This window comes from Bos taurus, chromosome 19, assembly GCF_002263795.3.
Source record: "Bos taurus isolate L1 Dominette 01449 registration number 42190680 breed Hereford chromosome 19, ARS-UCD2.0, whole genome shotgun sequence".
NCBI classification, from domain to species: Eukaryota; Metazoa; Chordata; class Mammalia; order Artiodactyla; family Bovidae; genus Bos; species Bos taurus.
In genome coordinates this window covers 55,930,731-55,948,324 of record NC_037346.1, presented here as the reverse complement: position 1 = coordinate 55,948,324, position 17,594 = coordinate 55,930,731, and the positions used below count along the sequence as shown (strand labels likewise).

Genomic DNA, 17,594 nt, shown 5'->3' with positions numbered 1-17,594 from the left:
CTGCGCTTGCCCTGGCAGAAAGGACAGGTAGTCCACCTGGTCCTAATTCACTTGCCTGGGGGTGTGGATTACAAGACCAATATCCGCACTTTCACGGTGAGTGCAGGGCCACAGCCGGGGGCGGGGGGGGCAGGGGAGACACGGGAAGCCTGGGAACCCCCCCACCCCTGAAGTCCCATTTCTTCCCTGGCACCCCCATCTCTGTCCACATGTCTAGGTGGCAGCAGAGGTGCTGGAGGAGTTGTGCAGGCAGATGGGCATCACGGACCCCCAGGAAGTGCAGGAGTTTGCCCTCTTCCTCATCAAAGGGGACGGTGAGCCACCTGGCCTGGGGAGGATTCCCCTGCTGTGGCCTTGAGGGAGGCAGTTCCCATGCTTGGGGCTGGCCGGGCCGTGGGCGGGGCTGGCCCTGGTAAGTCTGTTCAGGTTGTGAACTCCTGGTGCAGGTGAGCTGGTGCGGCCCCTGTGGCCCCAGGAGTACCTTAACAGCGTGCTCGGGGGTCTGGATGTGAGCCTGCACAGCCGGCGGCTCGGCTGGGAGACCCGGCTGCACTTTGACAATCCCACCTACATCAGCACCCACTACGGCCAGGTCAGCCTTGCACGGTAGTGCCAGCCTCAGCTGCCTGGGCAGGGGCCCTCCAAGACTCCCTGCCCTCAAAGGAGAAGGGAGGGTGGCAGCAGTGGGCTTGAGGCTCAGGAGCCACCCCCTTGCTGCCCCCGCCCCGCTCAGGTGCTGCGGGACTACCTTCAGGGAAAGCTGGGGCTCAGCCCCCAGGAAGACGCCCGACTTGCCAGATTGGCTGCCTTGCAGCAGCTCAGCAGGAGCACGGAGGAGCCCCCCTCAGAGTGAGCGTGAACGCAGCCACCATGCCTCCTGTCACCCCCTTACCCCCTCCTCCAAAGTCGAGGCCACTGGTGTCTTTCACGGCCCTAACCCAGCGGGCTATGTACACCTGTCCCCCATCCTACCCCACACTCCTCCAGGGCAGGGCCCACACCTCATCCACGTGTCTGGATCCCTGGTCTCACCCACGGGAGCCACTAGTTCATTGATTTAGCACCAGCTGTTTGCCCAGCCTCGCCTGACCAGGCTGTGTCCTAGGCAAGACCTCTTGGCTTACGTGCCAAGGCAGCAACAGTGGCAGCAGCAATGGCAGATGAATGTGGCCACTGTGAAGAGCCTGATGGGCCGGGAACTGAGGCAGCTACAAGGATGCAGCCCCCAGGAAGCGCAGATCAGCTTCATCAGTGGGTCTGGGGCAGGGGGACGGCCAGGGAGGGGGACGGGGGCGCCCAGGAAGGAGGGCCGAGGGTAGAGGAGCTAAGCAGCTTCTCCACCAGCCCTGCTCTCCATCTGCAGAGGCTGTGAGCGAGCTGCCCCTCTTCGGGTACACGGTTTACCTGGTGCTACGAGTGAGCAATCCGGCCCTGCCCAGCCCCGGCCTCCTGGGGCTGAACCGCCAGCACCTCGTCCTCATGGACCCCGGCTCCCAGGTGGGCCAGGCTTCTGCCCCTCTGCTGGCCTGGGCACCCTCGGGGCACTGATCTCCCACCCCCGACACTGACCCCACCCCCCAGGAACTGTGCTGCTCCATCGCCCTGAGAGACCTGCAGCGGCTCCACTTGCTGAGCCCACTGGAGGCAGAGGGCTCCCCTGGCCTGGAACTCAACTACGGCTCAGCCGACAACCCCCAGACCATCTGGTTTGAGCTTCCGCAGGTGGGTGGACTCTGCGCGCCCTGAGAAGGTGGCGAGTGCCTCACCCAGGCCCGGTGTGCCCAGCTGCCTGGGCCCAGGCTGCTACCCAGGGCTCTGCCATGGCAGAGCTGGGGACAAAGGCGGGGGCTGGCGGGGGAGCCCTGCCTTCATGTGCCACGCCCGCACAGGCCCAGGAGCTGAAGCACACCATCACCTTCCTGCTGGACGGCAACCCTCCTTCCAGTTAGTGGCCGCGCTACACCCAAGGCGGGAGCAGAGACGGAGACAGGACCCCTCCCCGGCCCACGTCTCACCTCGACAATCTCCTCTGGGTGCCGTCAGGCCAGTCTGGTTTGGACTTCAGTGCTTGGCTGTCCTGGAATCCACTGTAGCACGGCCCACAGTGGGGCTGCTACAGGGACTTCAACTGGGGAAGTGCTGCGAGCCTCATTCTGGGGTGGGCCTGCAGTGGGGACTGCGGGAACTCGGCTTGGGTGTCGGGGGGTCACCCAGCCTCGGGGAGATGCCCACCTGGGGCCTGGCCCCACATCAGCACGTGCCCAGACCTGGGAGGAGCGGCTGCTGAAGAAATAAAACCCCCAAGAGAACAGGGCTGTGCGCGTGCGTGTCAGAACCAACGGACGCTTTATTCTCCTGGAAATGCTGACGTCCCGCCCAGCCTTCCCGACCAGGAGCTGAGCTGGGGCAGGGCGGGCTGCTGCCCCTCTTGGCATGAGCTCTGCCCCTGGGCTGGGCTGCAGGCGGCATCTGGAGGGGAGAGGGCGGGGGGGGGTGGACCAAGGGCAGCTCCTCGAGTCAGCTTGACGGCATGGCCTGCTGGGCCTCGCCCTGAGTTTAAAGTGTTTTAAGAGGGGGAGGGACCGTTTTCTTCTGCTCCTCTGGCAGCCACCACACCATATGCCCCTTTCTCACCTGGGGATCTGGCCCAGAAAACTCAACCGCGAGGGCCAGGAAGGCAGGCAGGCGAGGAGAAAGAGGGCCTCAGGCTTTGCGAGCAAAAAGTAAGGTGGGCTGACCTCGCTGTGGGAGGCGTCTAGGCCCATTTCCAAAGTGAGGTGGGGCTGGAGGCGGGGAGAGCCTAGGATCAGGCCGCCCGCCCTCCCTGGTCCTGAGCGAGGCCGGGCGGGCCATGCTGGAGTCTGGGGGGCAGGCAGGAATGTGGGCCCCATCGGTCATCTCTGCGGGCCACACAGGCCGTGCCAGTCGGCTTCACTCTCACACCGGGCTCGGCCGTGGAACAACTGCTTGATGACGTCCTGCGCCTCTTCCTTCACTAGATTCGGGGGGGAGGGGGCGTGAGGGCCAGTCCCCTCCCGGCGGAGCCCCCACAAGTCCCTCCCAGCTGGTGCCACTCACACTCACCGCTTCTTCCCGGACAGGGGTTCTGGGTCAGTGAGTGTGAGAGGTGGCGGGCGAAGGCTTTAAACAGTTCCTGGAGAGAGAGTGTAGGGAGGAGCCAGGAGCTCCCACGCCAGGACCCAGAGCAAGGCAGACCCTGGAGGGGGCTGCGGGCTTCCGCCTTGTCTTGTCCTGGGCTCATGCTTCCCCCACGCCGTCTGCACCCCAGTGCCCCAGGCTCAGGGGAGAACAGGGCCCAACCACCTACCATACCTTGGATGCAAACTTGCCCTCCTTGTAGAAGGGGGTCAGACACTTGACCACCACGTTCGCAGCCTCCTTCAGGGAGATGCTGGGTGCCAAGAGCTGGCAGGAGCCTTGGGGGATTGAGGGGCGCTGGTCGCTGGCTGAGACGCTGCCCTTCGCCTCAGCTAGGATGGAGGCCTTGGCTGAGGGACGTGGCCTCTTCTGAGCCTGGCTCCCTGGGCTCTCCTGGGCAGGGCCACAGCAGAGGGTCACTCTGGGGTCCCCTGTTCTGGGCCCCTCCCTTCCTTCTGGAAGATGGGGTCTCCAAGCCCGCTGGCTCCCTCTGGCCTGGCCCATCTGCCCTGGGGTGTGGACAGTGGAGACTGTCTCGGAAACCCCCCAAGCAGGCTCCAGCATGGCAGCCTCGTGCCTCTCGGTACCTGCTGGGGTCTGGGCCGCTTGCCTCTCTGTGCCTCCTCTGTGGGGCTGGGCTGGCCTTCAGGGGGCCTCTGATCTCTGAGCGGGCAGGCACTGGCCAGAGGGGGAGCAGGCGTCAGGGTCCAGTCGCCTCCTCCCCCTCAGCCCGGGCAGCCCCGCAAAGCCCGTGGCAGGAACCAGCCCCACTGCAGAGGCCCAGGGAGCCAAAGGGATGCCAGGACTGCCCACGCACTCACCTCGGCCCCTCCTCAGCACACTCCTTGGTCTCAGGGCGGGCAGCCAAATGCCCCACGGCTCCATCCTCCTGCCCTGAGCCCTTCTCCAGGAACGTCAAGGGTCCCCGCGCCCCATCACGGGAGGGGCTGGTACCATCTGCCCCCGGGGCTGCAGTGACTGGGGGCGGGCTCTTGGTCCTTCGGCAGAAGAAGCGGGCGATGTTCTGAGAGTCCTTGAGTGCCGCGGCGGCCAGGAGCTGCTGCTTCTTATTGACCCGGGCCTTGGCGGTGGGGCTGCCCCGGGCAGGGCCTCTCTCCTCCTCAGGGGAGGGCCCCCGACAAACAGCACCGCTCCTGGGGGCCTCTCCTTGGGGCCCAGGGAGGGACTTGGCGGGCTCCGCACCCTGGCAGTCACAGGGCTGGCTAGGGGCCCCCCGCTCGCCGCCCTGCTTAGGCCGGGGCTCTTGCTCCGGGACCCACGTCTTCTCCATCAGCTCTGTGGCCGTCTGGAACAGGCAGGAGCCTTTGGGGAAACCAGCTCCCACCCGCTTGGGCTTGAGCTGCGAGGAGGAAAGAGGCTGCTGACCACAGGCCCCTTCAGCACTCGCTGGCAGGTCCGGGTGTGGCCACGGGGGCCGGGGAAGGCAAGGCTGGGCGGGCGGAGGCTTGGGGGTCAGGCTGGTGAGAGGTGCTGAGGGGGCTCCAGGGCAGGGGAGAGCGAGGGTCAGGGCTGTGATGCCAGGAGGAGCAAGGACTGTGCCGACACGAAGGGCGAGGGGCCGGGGCGCCGGTGGCTTGGTGGACGCACCGAGTACACCTGGGAGGCGGGCAGGATGTCATGCTCGGTGGGCTCCGGGGGCTCGGCCTGGGCGCTGCAGCTGCTGGCGCCGCCGCCCACACGGTACAGCTGCCCATCCTTCGAGGCTCTGTGGATCTCAGCCACCTGGGGCGGGGAGGGAGGGGGGAACGCCCTGGCTGGCACCCGCTAGCTCCAGGCTTTCCATGAGTGGCTTCTGTGGCTCACGCTTGCAGGCAACTGGACACTGAACAAGTTCTAGTCCCCACAGGGCTGGCTAGAAATCCTTGCAGCCAGGGAAGGAGGGAAGTCGGGCTTCTCTCCACCTAAGTGGCCCCCTGGATGGGGAGCTGCCCCGCCCACCCCTGCCCGGCGCCTACCTTCTTCAGCACGCTGGCCTTGTACAGGTTGGCCACCTTGGCATTTCGGAATGTCTCGTGTTCCAGCTCCACTGCCTTGGCCTGGAGGTCAAGTCTGAAGGCAGCAATGAGATTAAGGTGTCAGGCCTGAGGTCAGCCCTGTGAGATTCCCCCAGGGGACCCTGGAGATGGCTTCAGGGCCTGGTGGGAATGGCCTTGGGCACAGGGATTCCAGCCTGGACTGTCTGGGCCCCTGTGGCTTACTGTCCTTCGGCAGTTCCTGGCACCCTGTCACGGCCAAGTCTGCCCCCCGGTGGGGCTGTGTGAAGACCCACACCCCCTTGGGAAGAAGATGAGTCACAATTTGGGAAGAGGTGCTCAAATAAACCGGGCTTCCTAGGTGGCTCAGTGGTAAAGAACCCGCCTGCCAATGCAGGAGACACAGGGTTCGATCCCTGGGTCGGGAAGATCCCCTGGAGGAGGAAATGGCACCCCACTCCAGTATTCTTGCCTGGAGAATCCCATGGACAGAGGAGCCCGGTGGGCTGCAGTCCATGGGGCCGCAGAGAGTCGGACACTACTAGGGACAGAGCACGCACGCCCAAACAAGCCAGGGGGCTGACGACGCTCACCCGTCAGTGGAACCTGCGGCCTGGCGGTTACTGCTCAGCGCCTCCTCCAGGAGCCCCAGGCAGTGCTCACGGGCCTGCATCGGGGCAGGAAGGTGGTCACACAGGTCCCAGGTTGGGGGAGGAGCCTGGGGGCAGGTGTGAGGAGCTGCCCACCTCTTACCTTCACAGTGAGCCTGGGGATCTTCCTACTGGCAGCCTCTCTCAGGGGACAGTCCTCATCTGCGGGGGGGAGAGGCAAGTCCTTCCACCCTACTTCCTGCTCTCTGGTGTCCCTGACCCTCCAACGAGGCATCCTCCCCCCACACCCTGGGACCACCCCAGGGGACATTTCTGTACTGACCTGGGGGTACGAATTCTTCTGTCTTGGGGTCTTTGCCCTGGAAGATGACATGAAGTCCTGTGAGCCATCCTGTCCCATAGCAACACAGCTCCCAGTCTAGCATAAGAGAGGGGCTGAGAGGGTGTGAACAGGGGCCACCCAGAGCCCCCTGAACCCCACTCCCTTCACCTTGCGCAGGCGCATCTGCTTCTGGTAGAAGAGATTCCATTCCCGCTTCTGGGCCTCATCTCTGCCCTCGTCCCCGCTGCCTCCAGACCCTTCGTCATACCTAGGCGACAGGCTGGGCGTGAGCCGTCCTGGGTCTGGGCTTTGCCCTCCCATCACGTGTCTGGTAGGGCAGTGATGTCTCTGATGCCCTGGACACTTGGGGGCAACGCTGATGTCCTGGCCCCAGTGTGGCCCTTGGGGCGGGGACATGTGTCACTTCTGATCTGGCCTTGGCCCCAGGGAGAGACTGCCAGACTCTTTCCAGTGGGTTAGGGGGCCCTGGCCTCATAGCCCCTTACCTGCTAAAGCCCCCGTAACCCCTGCGGCCTCCCTCGTACAGCTCAGGGTCATAGCCATTCCCCTGGGAGGGGCCAATGCAGGTCTTGTTCCAGCTGCTTCTCTGCTCCAAAGCGTCCAGCTGCTTCCGCACACCCGTGGGGTTCTGGCAGCAGTCACAGCCTTTGGTGCAGGCAGGGGGCGAGTCCCCGAAGTACTTGGCAATGGCAGCATGGCGGCACCTGGAGCAGGGGTGGTGAGGGGCCCGCTCGGGCCAGCGTTCGTTTACTCAGTCCCCAAACTCTGCCTGAGCATGGCTGTCTGGCACTGTGGCTAGCATCTCACGCGAGCTTCACGAGGCATCACTGGGCGGGGGGCAGGGGGGGGTGCCCATTTTATAGATGAGGACGACGAGCTGAAGGACAGTCCTCAAAGTCATGTAACACACGTGCCAGGGGAGCCAGGGCACAAACCCGCTCTGCTTCTCCATGGGGCACTCCTCAGGGCTCCAGGCCCCAGCCCCCTCTCCATCCTCCGGTAGTGGGGCACCCTGGGAGAAGCATCGCCTCTGGGTGCAGACGCTGACTCTGCAGCTGAGGCTGTGTCCTTGGGGAAAGCGCCTGACCTCCTGAAATGAAGCTTAGGCACCTCGAGCACAACACACCTACAACATGGTACAAGGAGAGCCCTGGCCCCTCGGGCAGCGTAAGAGCCGAGACAGCGCTCGGAAGTGCGTAACAGCACTTAGCACTTAGGGCTCTTATTACCGCTCCTTACTCTCTTCTTCTGAGTGGGGCTGGGGAGAGTGAACAGCAGGAAGTGGCCCTACCCCACCTCAGCGCTCAGCTCTGCTTCTGTCTCCTGGCGACTCCTCCCTGTTGTCCCTAACAAGCCTCTGCCTGACCCAGTGTACACGGCCCGGAACCGGGAGACTGCTTGAGAGCAGGAACCAGGCAGCTCTGGATTGGCACCCCATGCCGGGCACTGGTGAGCACAGCCTTCCCGTGGTCTTCCTCATCACATCTTCCTCTGCCCTGACCCACCATAGCCCCCTTGGGGTGCCAGCCTCCAGCAGTCTCTCCTGTGGGGGCCCAATGGATCACTGGGGCAGATGTAGAGACCGGGGGTGTGGGTGGAGGGCACAGCTCCATCCGGGCCATTACAAACAGTGGTCCCTGCAGCAGGCATGCGGCACAGGGTGGGCGAAGCCTCTGGGGAGGCCAGAGCAGAGGCAAGGCCATCCAGGTACCACGTCCCAAAGACAAGAAGAGCAGACACCACTGCTCTAGCTGGGACACGACTTAAACACAAGCACTGCTTGGGGCTGCAAGGAACAGGCTGAGGAGCGGAGACCCCGGGCCAGCTCAGAGAACACGGCCCAGAGGAAAGGTGGGCTGGCTGCGCAGCCACCAGAGGGCGCCATTCCTGCCGCGCCCAAACCCACGCTGCTCACCCCGCCGCCCAAGTCCCAAGTCCGTGCCACCGCACAGTGGCAGCCTGTCCCGCCTCTGGGACGCTCTGGCATCCAAGTGGTGTGGCCACAAGCCTGGCTTCCTTCCCCGCGCCCTCCCCCAAGCCCTGACTCACTGGCGTTTTGTGCTCACACTCAAAGGGTTCCATTGACAGCTCGCAGATGCGGGCTGGGGTCGGCCCCTGTCCTGCTCCGGGTACCGCCTGGTCTGCTGGGGTGGCACGACCAGCCAAATGTCAAACGGCCCCGCTGGCCGCTGGGCTGCTCTGGAGCCCGTCCCTGCCGGCCGGGCCAGGAGTGTGGAGACAGCCCCAGCAGACACTGTCGAGAAAAGAGCAGCAGTGTCCTCTCTCCTCCGGGGCCACCTCCCGAGGGACGGGTTAAGCCTGGACTACTCCCCGGTCACTCGGGACTCCCGAGTCCTTCCCTGAGATGCCGCCCCAGAGGGCTAACAGCCTGGGTGGTCTGGCATCTCCCCGGCTTTCTTTCCCAGGAGAAGAGAAGAGGGGGCCCTGCTGGGGAGTCGCCTGAAGGACAGAGTGGGGGCTGAAGGACATGGGTCCCCCCCAAGGGGGCCGCGGGGTGCCAAGGGTTGGAGAGCTGCAAGCCCCCCTCCCGCCCGACTTCTCCGCTCAGGTGGAGCCTCCCAGAGGTCATCCTTGCCAGGGAACGTGCGAGTCGCCCTCCTCTTTCATCAGCTCGAAGCCCAGGCCCAGCCCACACCCGCCAGGAGGGAGGAGAGGAAGAGGAGGAGGAACAGGAGGGCCGCGCAGACCTCGGGGCAGGGAGCAGGCACAGGAAGCCTGCAGGACGCCCTCCCGGCAGGGATTCCCTCTGGGCACAGCGGGGGCACTGGCTCCCCACTTGAGCGGCCGCCCCAAGTAACGTGACACTTGAATCTCCAGGACGACCAACAACAAAAAAGCCGAGACAACAGCTGGCTGTCAACAGCCAGGAGCTCCGCTGCGCTGAGCAGAGGCACTCGGGGCGCAGCCGCGGGTCAGGAAAGACGCGTCCGCAAAGGAAGGAAGAGGTGTGAGCCCGGCTGGCCGGGGGAGGCAGGGAGGAGAAACTCGAGGCCCCTGGGCTGCCCTGCACCTGCGGCCGCCCCCCGCCGCACCTGACTCGCAGGTGAGTGGCCGGTCACAGAGGAGGGGGGAGGGAGGGAAGGGCGCCACCAGGGTCCCCTGCCTCGAGGGTGGATCCACCACGAACACGGAGAAGAGGTTTTTGAGGGACACACTTGGGCACAGTCTCCGGACAGGGCCCCTTCGAGCCCGGGCTCTTCCCCTCTCCCGCTGGGACCCAGCATGGGCCCTGGCCTGAGGCTACAGCCCTTGGCACAGGGTGGTTTCCTCTGTTTGCTGAGCAGGCAGAGAGGCCTGGGGAGCCTGCTTATTCGACAGAAGTTAGTTTAAGCTCTTTCTATTCAGGGGGCTTAAATGAGGGATTTGGCTGGCCTGGCCGGGGAGGGAGCAGTCGCCTGCCCACTGAGCCTCCCTTTTCCCCCAGGATCAAGTACCTGCTTTCTCCCAGTTGAGGAGGCCCAGCCAGTTCAAACCACCCAGGATGTGGATATCCTGAACGAGAGCAGCAGCTCCCACCTCTTATTGGGGGACGCTTGGTGTTCTTGACTCGGGGTGGGGGGCTAGGCCCAGGTCCTCCTTCCGGTGCCCACTGAGATCTCCAGGAGCCCCCAAATCTCCCTGAGCACCAGGCCAGCACTTGAGGGCCCTAACCCCAGGGTGGGGTGGAAGTGAAGCTGGGGGGGACTGCCCCGCCCCATTGCTGGGCCCACAGTGCGGACCCCCCACACACTGCTCCAGCCTCCCTGTCCTCACACAAGCAGCATTAAAGGCTCCCTCCCCAGCCACCCCCACCCCCCAGATGTCTCCCCAAGGCAAACAAGTCCACATCTACTTGGAAACAACCACCCAGGTTAAAGTGGGAACCAAAGACCAGCCTGTGTGTTCCTGGCTCCGCTGAGGCTGTAGGAACGGGCCTGGGCTGCGGGCTGGGGAGGCTTAAAAGCCCTGCAGCGACGGGCGGTGACGACAGAGAGAGGGAACAGACCCCGAGCGAGGGAGGGACGCAGCGGTGAGCCACTGCAAGACGGCCCAGGCAGGCAGGCAGGGATTAGAGTCCCCAGACGCAGAGGACACAAGTGGATGGAGCCCCCCAAACACAAGACCCTGAGCAGGGACACAAGGGTGATGCCCAGCTCCTGGGCCTGCAGGAAGAGTCAGCAGCAGCAAGCAGAGCTATGCGGCTGGAGACCCCGGGCTGCCGAGGGCGCAAGTGTCTCCCTTCCACCGCAAGGTGGGGCTAAGGCCAGAAGCGCAGCGCACAGTGGGCATCTCTGTCTCGCTCGTTAGGCCTCGGGAATCTGCTAAGACACCCACGGCCTTTAATTATGCCTCATTCTGGTTGTTTCTCCAACAAGTAAGGGTGGATGAAACCCACTTTGATAAAATAACAAGGCAGGGCAAGAAGCCCTTGGACCCTTGAGGCACCAACACGCCCATATCAGTCACCAAACACCCGCAGGCTGGGTTCTCCCCAGGCAGCTGTGCCTGGACTTGGAGCGTCAGTTTGGCAAGAAGGAAACAGGGCCGCTTCAGTACCAGGTGGCAGTTGTCTGGCCTGCAGGATGCCTGCCTGCTCAGTCGCAAGGCCCTCTGTGCCAGGGGATGCCACCCAAAGGTACGTGTCCTGGTCCCTCCAGCTCTGCCAGCCTTCCCTCAGCCTGGCTCATCTCCCCGCTCTGCCAGCCTTCCCTCAGCCTGGCTCATCTCCCCGCTCTGCAGGCTGCCCCTTTGGCTGGGGCAGGGCCATGAAGGGCCATGCGGGCCGAGAGCCAGGGAAAGCCACCACTTGTTCTGGCTGCTCCTAACCGAGGTGCTACCGGGCATGGGGCTGGGAGATACTCTAGCTTCCCTGGTTCACAGGCAGGAAGTACAGTCTGGGAAGGAGTGTGGCGGACCTCAGCTAGGAAGACTAGCAAAACATACAGATAGGCCCACAGGGCTTCCCTGACCATCTCCCTCCAAACCTGGGAGGAAGGTTAAGGGGACAAGAGGCAGCCCTCCTGGGAGGGCCCCCTCTCCTGTGGCCACAGCTGGGAACGCTGAGGGCTCCCTGCTGAGCGACGGCTGGGCCATGGCCACACGGTCACCTGACGACGGCTGGTTATATCGGGCACCCGGCGTCAGGCACCCTTGGCCTTGCTTTAAATAGCGTGCTGGGAAGCCCGCCCGGGACCTGCTGGAATGTGCCCCCACCCTCTAGGAGTACAAGGCCCCTCCAACTCCCCCACGGGCCCCACTAAGGCTCCTTTCACTCAAGGCCAAGCTGGAAAGGATGAAATAGCAACTGGAGAGCAAAGGGGGCTTTGGTCTTCGGGGCAGATCCACTCCTGTCCCCGGTGCAGACGGGACCCCACAGGCACAGCCGCGGCCGACCCAGGCACAGCTGGCAGATTCCGGTCCCCACAGGCCCCGGCTGTGAGAGCCTGTGGCCTGCAGCGGGCGTGGACGGACGCTCTTCCCAGAGGGGGGCCCGGGCCCCCCGGGCATGAGTCTGCAGCTTTCTGACTTCCTAAGCCCTGGAGGGCCAACAGGCCCCACCTTTCCTGCACAGTTCAGCCTCCACTCCACCTTCCTCCTCCCTGCTTTGGGGATCACACCTGCACCCCCTCCACATCCCAACTGACCAGGGTCTCCAAGCAACCTCTCGCTCAGAAGCGGACCCACCCCCTCTGCAATCCCTCCTGAGCCTTTAGGCATGGGGGCACAAGTGGAAAAGCCCCCTGCCAGCTCGCGCTCCCTGCTTCCTCTCTGAAGGAGTGTCTCTGATGGCTCCATTAGGCAACGCAGGCCCTGGGCCAATCAGCTGAGAAAGCCAGGCCAAGTGCAGCTAAAGAAGGGAGGCGAGAGCAGCCCAGCTCTGGAGCCTGGTGCATGCTCCCTAAGGGCTCCGGTCAGCCCACTGGGACAGGCCAGGCGGGCAGGCTCCCATCCTCCAGGAAACCCGGGGAGTGGGACGCCCAGGAGCCAGGGGCCCGGGACAACACTCCTGTGCATGCCTGCCCCCCAGGTCAGCGGGAGGTGGTCTGCCCGGCGTGACCTGAGGAAAGGGGTCCTTGTGAACTTGACACAGAAAGACTCGTGAGATCTGCCCTTTGGTGACAAGTCACAGGAGGTTCTCAAAGGGCAGGCGTGGCCCGGTGAGTGAAGACGCTGTGCTCCAGATTCCCACGTGTGGGTGGGACTGGTCTCCGCAGCCCCAGTCCTGTGCTGACCCTGTCACACGGGCCAGGCCCTCGGTGCGCGGCTCCTGATCTTGTCTGCAAAGAGCAGGCTTCCCAGAACAGGCGCCTAGGGAGGCACAGTGTGACCGTGGAGAGGTCCCTTCCTCTCTCTGGTCTCAGGGTCCCCAAGTACAAAAGAAAGGAGGCAGAAGGGGATGACGCATAGCATTCTAGAATCCTATGCCTCCTAGGACATTGGAAGACTGGGCTCCTGATCTCCTCTGTAGAAAGATGCGGACCCTGGGCTGGGGCGTGGGAGAAGCTGGGGGGCTCTGACTCCAGGAGCTTCGCTCTCTGACAGAAAACCATCCAGTCCTCCACGGAGCCATCTCCACCTGCCTGCCACCCCCATCATCACTTACAACACAGCTCCCTGCCTCCAGCCGGCCGCCCACCACCTTCCTTCCCCTCACACACCACAGACATCCTGGCATGAAGGACACAAATGACACTCCCCAAAGGTGCTGGAAGAAGGCCACTGGTGGCGTGCGCGGCGAGGGGGCCGTGACTGCCCCAGAGGCCGTCCGGCCTCTCCCTGCCCAGAGCAGAACCACGTGCCCCGGGCACTCCCGGAGCCCGGCGCTGGGCTCAACCCTCCCTCCTGACAGCCTCAAGGCGGGCACCCCGTCTCCATGTAAAATGAGGGGAGGAACAGACCCAGAGAGACAAACTGACTCCAAGTCACAAAAGCAGGGAGGAGGCTGGCAGCATCAAACCCAGAATGATTCAAATGCTGTGCTACGGGGCCGGCTGGCCAGATGGGAGCAGGAACCCTGTGGAGGAGATACCTGTGCCAGCCACCGTCCAGGCCCCAAAGGACCACAAAGTGGATGGGGGGCAGAAGTGGCCTAAGTGACCACAGGTGGGGCTTATGAGGCCACCAGGAGGTCCCATCCTCTAACGACCAGAGCTGCCCAAGAAGGAAGGGCTGGGCAGGAGGGGGACTCCCCTCCTTGAGCAAAGGCCATGTGCCAGAGAGGGCAGGGAGCCAAGGGCGGCGCAGAGGGCCCGGCAGATGACCTTCCAGGCGGCTCTAAGGACGCTACGCTGCGGTGGCAGGGCCAGGGGTGACCGCAGCCCACACCGGGCGAACCTGCCAGGCAGAGATCAGGGACGGAGCGGTGGCAACAAGAGCTTAAGGCCTGGCGCAGGCCCCGGGCTGCTGGCAGCCCCGCCTCGGTGAACAGGTTGAGGCTGGGTTGGCCCAGGCTGTCTCTGAGCCCTCTCTCAAGAGGTGCTGGCTCCCTCGTGCCCACCTATGAGGCACCAGGGGAAGAAAGTCTGGGGCATAATGTGCTCTGACTCACTGACTTGGCCTGGGCCTTCACCTTTGGCCCCTCAGGCAGGATGGGCTGGAGGAAGCCCTGGGTCATGGGGCTTGGAGGCTGACCGGCCACTCGGGGGGAGGGGGTGTTGGGGGAAGGGGATCCTCTTGCGAGCCAGAAGGGCAGGTCCCAGCCAGCAAGAGCAGGGCGCTTACACCCTCCCTGGGACGCCTGGTCCCATCCTGAGAGAAGACTCCTTGGGGAAAACTGGAGGAGTACGGTGTCACCCCACCTTCTCACAGGAAGACACCGAATGAGGAAAGAAACGGGGCTGATGAGAGGGGTGGGGACCCCAGGGGGCCTCAGACCGCCCCCCCAGTCAGCTCTCACCTCTGGCCGACCCTGGCCAGCAGCCCCCATCAGCCTGCTCCCAGGAGAAGCGGACCCTCTGTCCCCAAAAGTGACCAAAAGTAAGGGTGCCAGGCTGGGATCCCAGAGCCCCGTGTCCCCACCGGGAAACCAACCAGGGAGCTGTTTCCATACCAGACACCCTGACAACACCTAGGAGTTGTGTCTCAAAACAAAGGAGCGGAACAGGGCAGTCACCTTCACGGCCAGCAAGCATGGCTGACCCTGGCCGCTGGCAGAGCCCTCCCGGGGCTGGCTGTGCCCGGCAGCCCTGCAGCGGGGCCTCAGGGTCCCCCGTGTCCCTGGCCGGGGCAGTGCCAGTGAGGCGGGGTGAGGGCCAGCGCTGAGCGAGGGGCCCCACGGCTCGCTTCCTCTCTGGTGAGCCGCCGGACTCTGATGGGTGAGGCCTGACAAACTCGTTCTGCGGGCCAGGGCAGGTGAGAGGGCGGACTCTCCGGAGCCAGCTCCGCAGGGACGCCAGGCCCTCTCTCTGCTCTGCAGCCCAGGAGGCGCCCAGCAGGAACCCGGCGCAGCATGGCAGCCAGCAAGCTCATGCAGGAGATACACTCCATTGGGGACAGGCTGCTGCTCAAGCTGCAGAGACTGCCACAGGCTGAGCCTGTGGAGATCCTGGCCTTCTCAGTCCTGGTGGTTTTTACAGGTAAGCCGGGGCTCCCAAAGTCTCCTCAGCACCCAGGGCTCTTCCTCGCGTCTGGGAGAGGAAACTATGGTGCCAGTCGGAGGGCTGGGTGGTTCCCCAGATAGAGGAGGAGCAGCAGATGTCTCCAGAGGGTCGGGGGTGGGGGGCAGGGGATCTCCCCCTATTCTCCGACATGCTGCCCCTGGGGATGGGGTGTGCTGAAAACCAGGGCCCAGGGGTGCTCCCTGGACCTCAACCCAGGGATGAAGGGAGCCAAAGCCCTGGGGGCCGATGTGGGGACAGTCACTCCTCTCCCCAGATTCTCAGTGTTTCTGACCAGTAAGCAGACCTCTAGGGAAGGTCCTCCAGGCCCCCAAGGGGGCTTCTTCAGAAGCGAGGTGGGCGCGCTTTCTCCCCCCCGTCTGAGTTTCCCGGGCTCTCTGCTGTCTCCTCATCCCCTCCAGCCACCGTAGTGCTGCTGCTACTGATTGCCTGCGGCTTCTGCTGCTGTCAGTACTGCTGGCCCCGACGGAGAGGCAGGAGGACCCAGGTGGGACCCATGACCCCACCCTGAGGGCCAGGGAGTTGGCCGAGAAGCTGGAGAGGAGACCGCCGATGCCACGTCCCAGGTGTCAGCCTAGCCCCGCAGCCCTCGCCCCTCAAGACAAAGACCCACGGCTCAGCCCTGGCCGGGCCCAGGGACCCGGACACTGAGACCTGGAGCCTCAGCAAGGAAACGGGCTGTTTGGGCCACAGAACTCTCACCTGCAGGGCGCCCAGGAGGGATCGATGGTTTCGAAGACAGAAAACCATCAGGGATTCTTTGCCGACCTGCACTTTTTAACAAAGCACAGAGCGTAGTCCCCGTACTTGGAGAATACCCTGCATCTGCGGGGAGCTGGCCCTCGGAGGTCCCACGCCAGAGAGGAGCAGGCCAATTTGAGGGGCTCTGTGCAGGAGCTACTGGGTCCCAAGCACCTCCCAGAGTGGGGAACATGTCAGTGTTCTATTCCAGGGTTTGCCTGCTTCTTTCCAGTGTTTGCCTGCTTCTTTCCAGTAAAGGCTTTCTGGTTATGTGTTTCTGCGGTGCCCTATTCCCTGGGCTGGGCCCTGTGCATCGGGAGGTCGGCGTGCCAGGATCCTGGGGGTGTGGCCAGTGACTTCTCCTTGCAGCCTCTGCTCTCCCTGTGCCCATGGAAGCTGGAGAAACACGCAGGCAAGAATGCCACATGGGGGGAAGGTGGCAAGACTCTGGAACCAGGGGAGGCTGCAGGGCCCCTCCTGCCGAGCGCTGCCTCCCAGATGCCTGGTCGGCCGCGATGGAGGCTGTATCTGCCCCAGGCAGGTGCCGGGCTCAAGAATGCCACGCCACGGTCACCACGGCCATTAACTGTAGGCAGCACGCCCTATCCTAGCAGGTCCCCCTAAACTTCCAGAATAAGAGAGGTGAGGTCCCTACTGTCATCCATAACCTGCCTCCCGACCGCAACATCCTTTCCCCAATGGGCCAGACGGTCTGGGTTCAAATCTTCGCCACCACCCCCCACCCCCGACCAGCTACATGAATAGATGTTAGCGACTTGGCCTTCCAAAGCCATGTTTCCTTCCCCTGTGAAATGGGGACAATCCTGGTACCCTCCTCCTGGGGTAGGCCTTGGCACGATGACCTGGCCCAGCACTGGGCATATCTTAAGAGCTCCACCGCTACGAAGCATCCTTATTTGCCCCTCTATCCGGGGGCCGAGCCAGAGCAACGTGGACCCGTTTTAAGGACTGCTCCTGCTGACAACAACACTGCCCACCTCCTGCCCTGCAGTTTACTTTCTCTCCACAGAACTTTCCAGGTAGAACTACAAACCCAGGAATGAGCGCAGGGGAGGCAGAGGCTCTCACGGCACCTGCCACCCTCCCCCAACACCGGTCCATCAGAGCCATAAAGAACCCCGCGTTCTTTACACACCTCCATCGTCTCGGCCTGTGCAGCCTGTCCTGGTTGCCTGGAGGCAGAGCCCCAGCCACTCGGGAAACAGCGAGGGGAGGGGGATGCCAGCCCCCGCCACTCCACCATCTCCAGCTGGCAGGCCGGCAGGAGAAGCCCTCTCTCCCTGGTTGGTTTCCCTCCCTGGTGTCCAGGGACTTGTCTAACGGGTTTGGTTTGGGTGGAAGACCCAGAGAGGAAATGCTTCCACAGAAAACAAAAGAAATGCAAGAATCTGTCTGTACACTGTACCCTTCTACCACCATCACGAAAGAATGGGGTTCAGAATAATAGCGATAATAATAATGACAATAACGGTGAGCACAGAGGTAGCTAAAATGCACCGAGGGCTCATCCCCCCCGCAGGCATGTCTGAAGCCTTTTGACACAGATTAATCCATTTAATCGTCACAACAACCTCATGCCAAAGGGACCATTACGATCCCCTTTTCAAAGGTGAGGAAGTAGGTACCTTGCCTAAACCGGACCAGTTGAACAGTGGCAGGACCCGCCTGTCTGGCTCACCACACCCAGGCCTCCAGCTGCAGTGCTGATAAGGCTGCATCACCCACCACCTAACAATCTCAGGCCCCAAAGAGCCCCACCCTACACCCTTCCCTGTGAGCGGGTGTGGCCTAGGAGTTAGGAGCTGGGGTGGGGCCCGTCTGGGCTCCCTCCCAGAAGAACACAGGGAAGGCGGGAACATGTGGAGCCCCGCCTTTTCTGGGCCTAGCACCCGTGGCTGCAGGCTCCCCAGGAAGCCTTCAGTTCAGAAGACACAGCAACCTCAGCCTCGTGTGATCTTCCTTCAGCAGGCTCATCAGCACCGAGAACATCCTTCGTCAGGGTAACTGACACTGAACCTCTTTTCTAAGATTCAGGCTCCTGGGTGCAGCTGCCAAGAAGTGGGGACCACGGGCAGCCCTGGGCACCTGCAAGCGGACAGAAGTTCAC

General features: G+C 63.5%; 2 protein-coding genes and 1 pseudogene across 9 annotated transcripts in view; 2 read left to right on the top strand and 1 right to left on the bottom strand.

Moving 5' to 3' along the window:
• The window catches only part of MYO15B (myosin XVB), a 29,921-nt pseudogene extending 27,610 nt beyond the window's left edge, over nt 1–2,311 (top strand). The window contains exons 56-63 of the transcript XR_009491612.1: nt 19–96; nt 218–314; nt 447–592; nt 734–849; nt 1,106–1,251; nt 1,364–1,497; nt 1,582–1,722; nt 1,890–2,311. The product of XR_009491612.1 is annotated as a myosin XVB (transcript). The remainder of the gene's footprint in view (nt 1–18; nt 97–217; nt 315–446; nt 593–733; nt 850–1,105; nt 1,252–1,363; nt 1,498–1,581; nt 1,723–1,889) is intronic.
• Nucleotides 2,312–2,323: 12 nt separating this feature from the next.
• Nucleotides 2,324–17,594, bottom strand: part of RECQL5 (RecQ like helicase 5) — a 29,933-nt gene continuing 14,662 nt past the window's right edge. For 3 of the 4 annotated variants that reach the window (XM_005221208.5, NM_001192326.1, XM_015458968.3), the window contains 12 exons: nt 6,593–6,811; nt 6,255–6,354; nt 6,087–6,123; nt 5,907–5,965; nt 5,747–5,820; nt 5,136–5,229; nt 4,768–4,902; nt 3,981–4,519; nt 3,747–3,837; nt 3,334–3,552; nt 3,085–3,154; nt 2,324–2,995 (listed from right to left, as the gene is read on the bottom strand). In XM_005221208.5, the coding sequence (XP_005221265.1) occupies nt 2,895–2,995; nt 3,085–3,154; nt 3,334–3,552; nt 3,747–3,837; nt 3,981–4,519; nt 4,768–4,902; nt 5,136–5,229; nt 5,747–5,820; nt 5,907–5,965; nt 6,087–6,123; nt 6,255–6,354; nt 6,593–6,811 (1,738 nt within the window). In that variant the 3' untranslated portion in view covers nt 2,324–2,894. Of the gene's footprint in view, nt 2,996–3,084; nt 3,155–3,333; nt 3,553–3,746; nt 3,838–3,980; nt 4,520–4,767; nt 4,903–5,135; nt 5,230–5,746; nt 5,821–5,906; nt 5,966–6,086; nt 6,124–6,254; nt 6,355–6,592; nt 6,812–15,839; nt 17,573–17,594 lie in introns of those variants that run through there. The other variant, XM_059877954.1, reaches the window with a different exon arrangement.
• SMIM5 (small integral membrane protein 5) lies at nt 8,183–15,742 on the top strand. Of its 4 annotated transcripts, XM_005221129.2 has the most exons (4): nt 8,183–9,171; nt 12,136–12,265; nt 14,524–14,683; nt 15,127–15,742. In XM_005221129.2, exons 3-4 carry the CDS (start codon nt 14,557–14,559, stop codon nt 15,234–15,236), a joined length of 237 nt encoding a protein of 78 aa, XP_005221186.1. In that variant the 5' UTR covers nt 8,183–9,171; nt 12,136–12,265; nt 14,524–14,556; the 3' UTR covers nt 15,237–15,742. The 4 variants fall into 4 exon arrangements, with proteins under 4 accessions (XP_005221186.1, XP_005221187.1, XP_024835283.1 ...); XM_005221130.2 differs by lacking the exon at nt 12,136–12,265 and having other exon boundaries at nt 14,529–14,683; XM_024979515.1 differs by lacking the exon at nt 12,136–12,265 and having other exon boundaries at nt 14,455–14,683.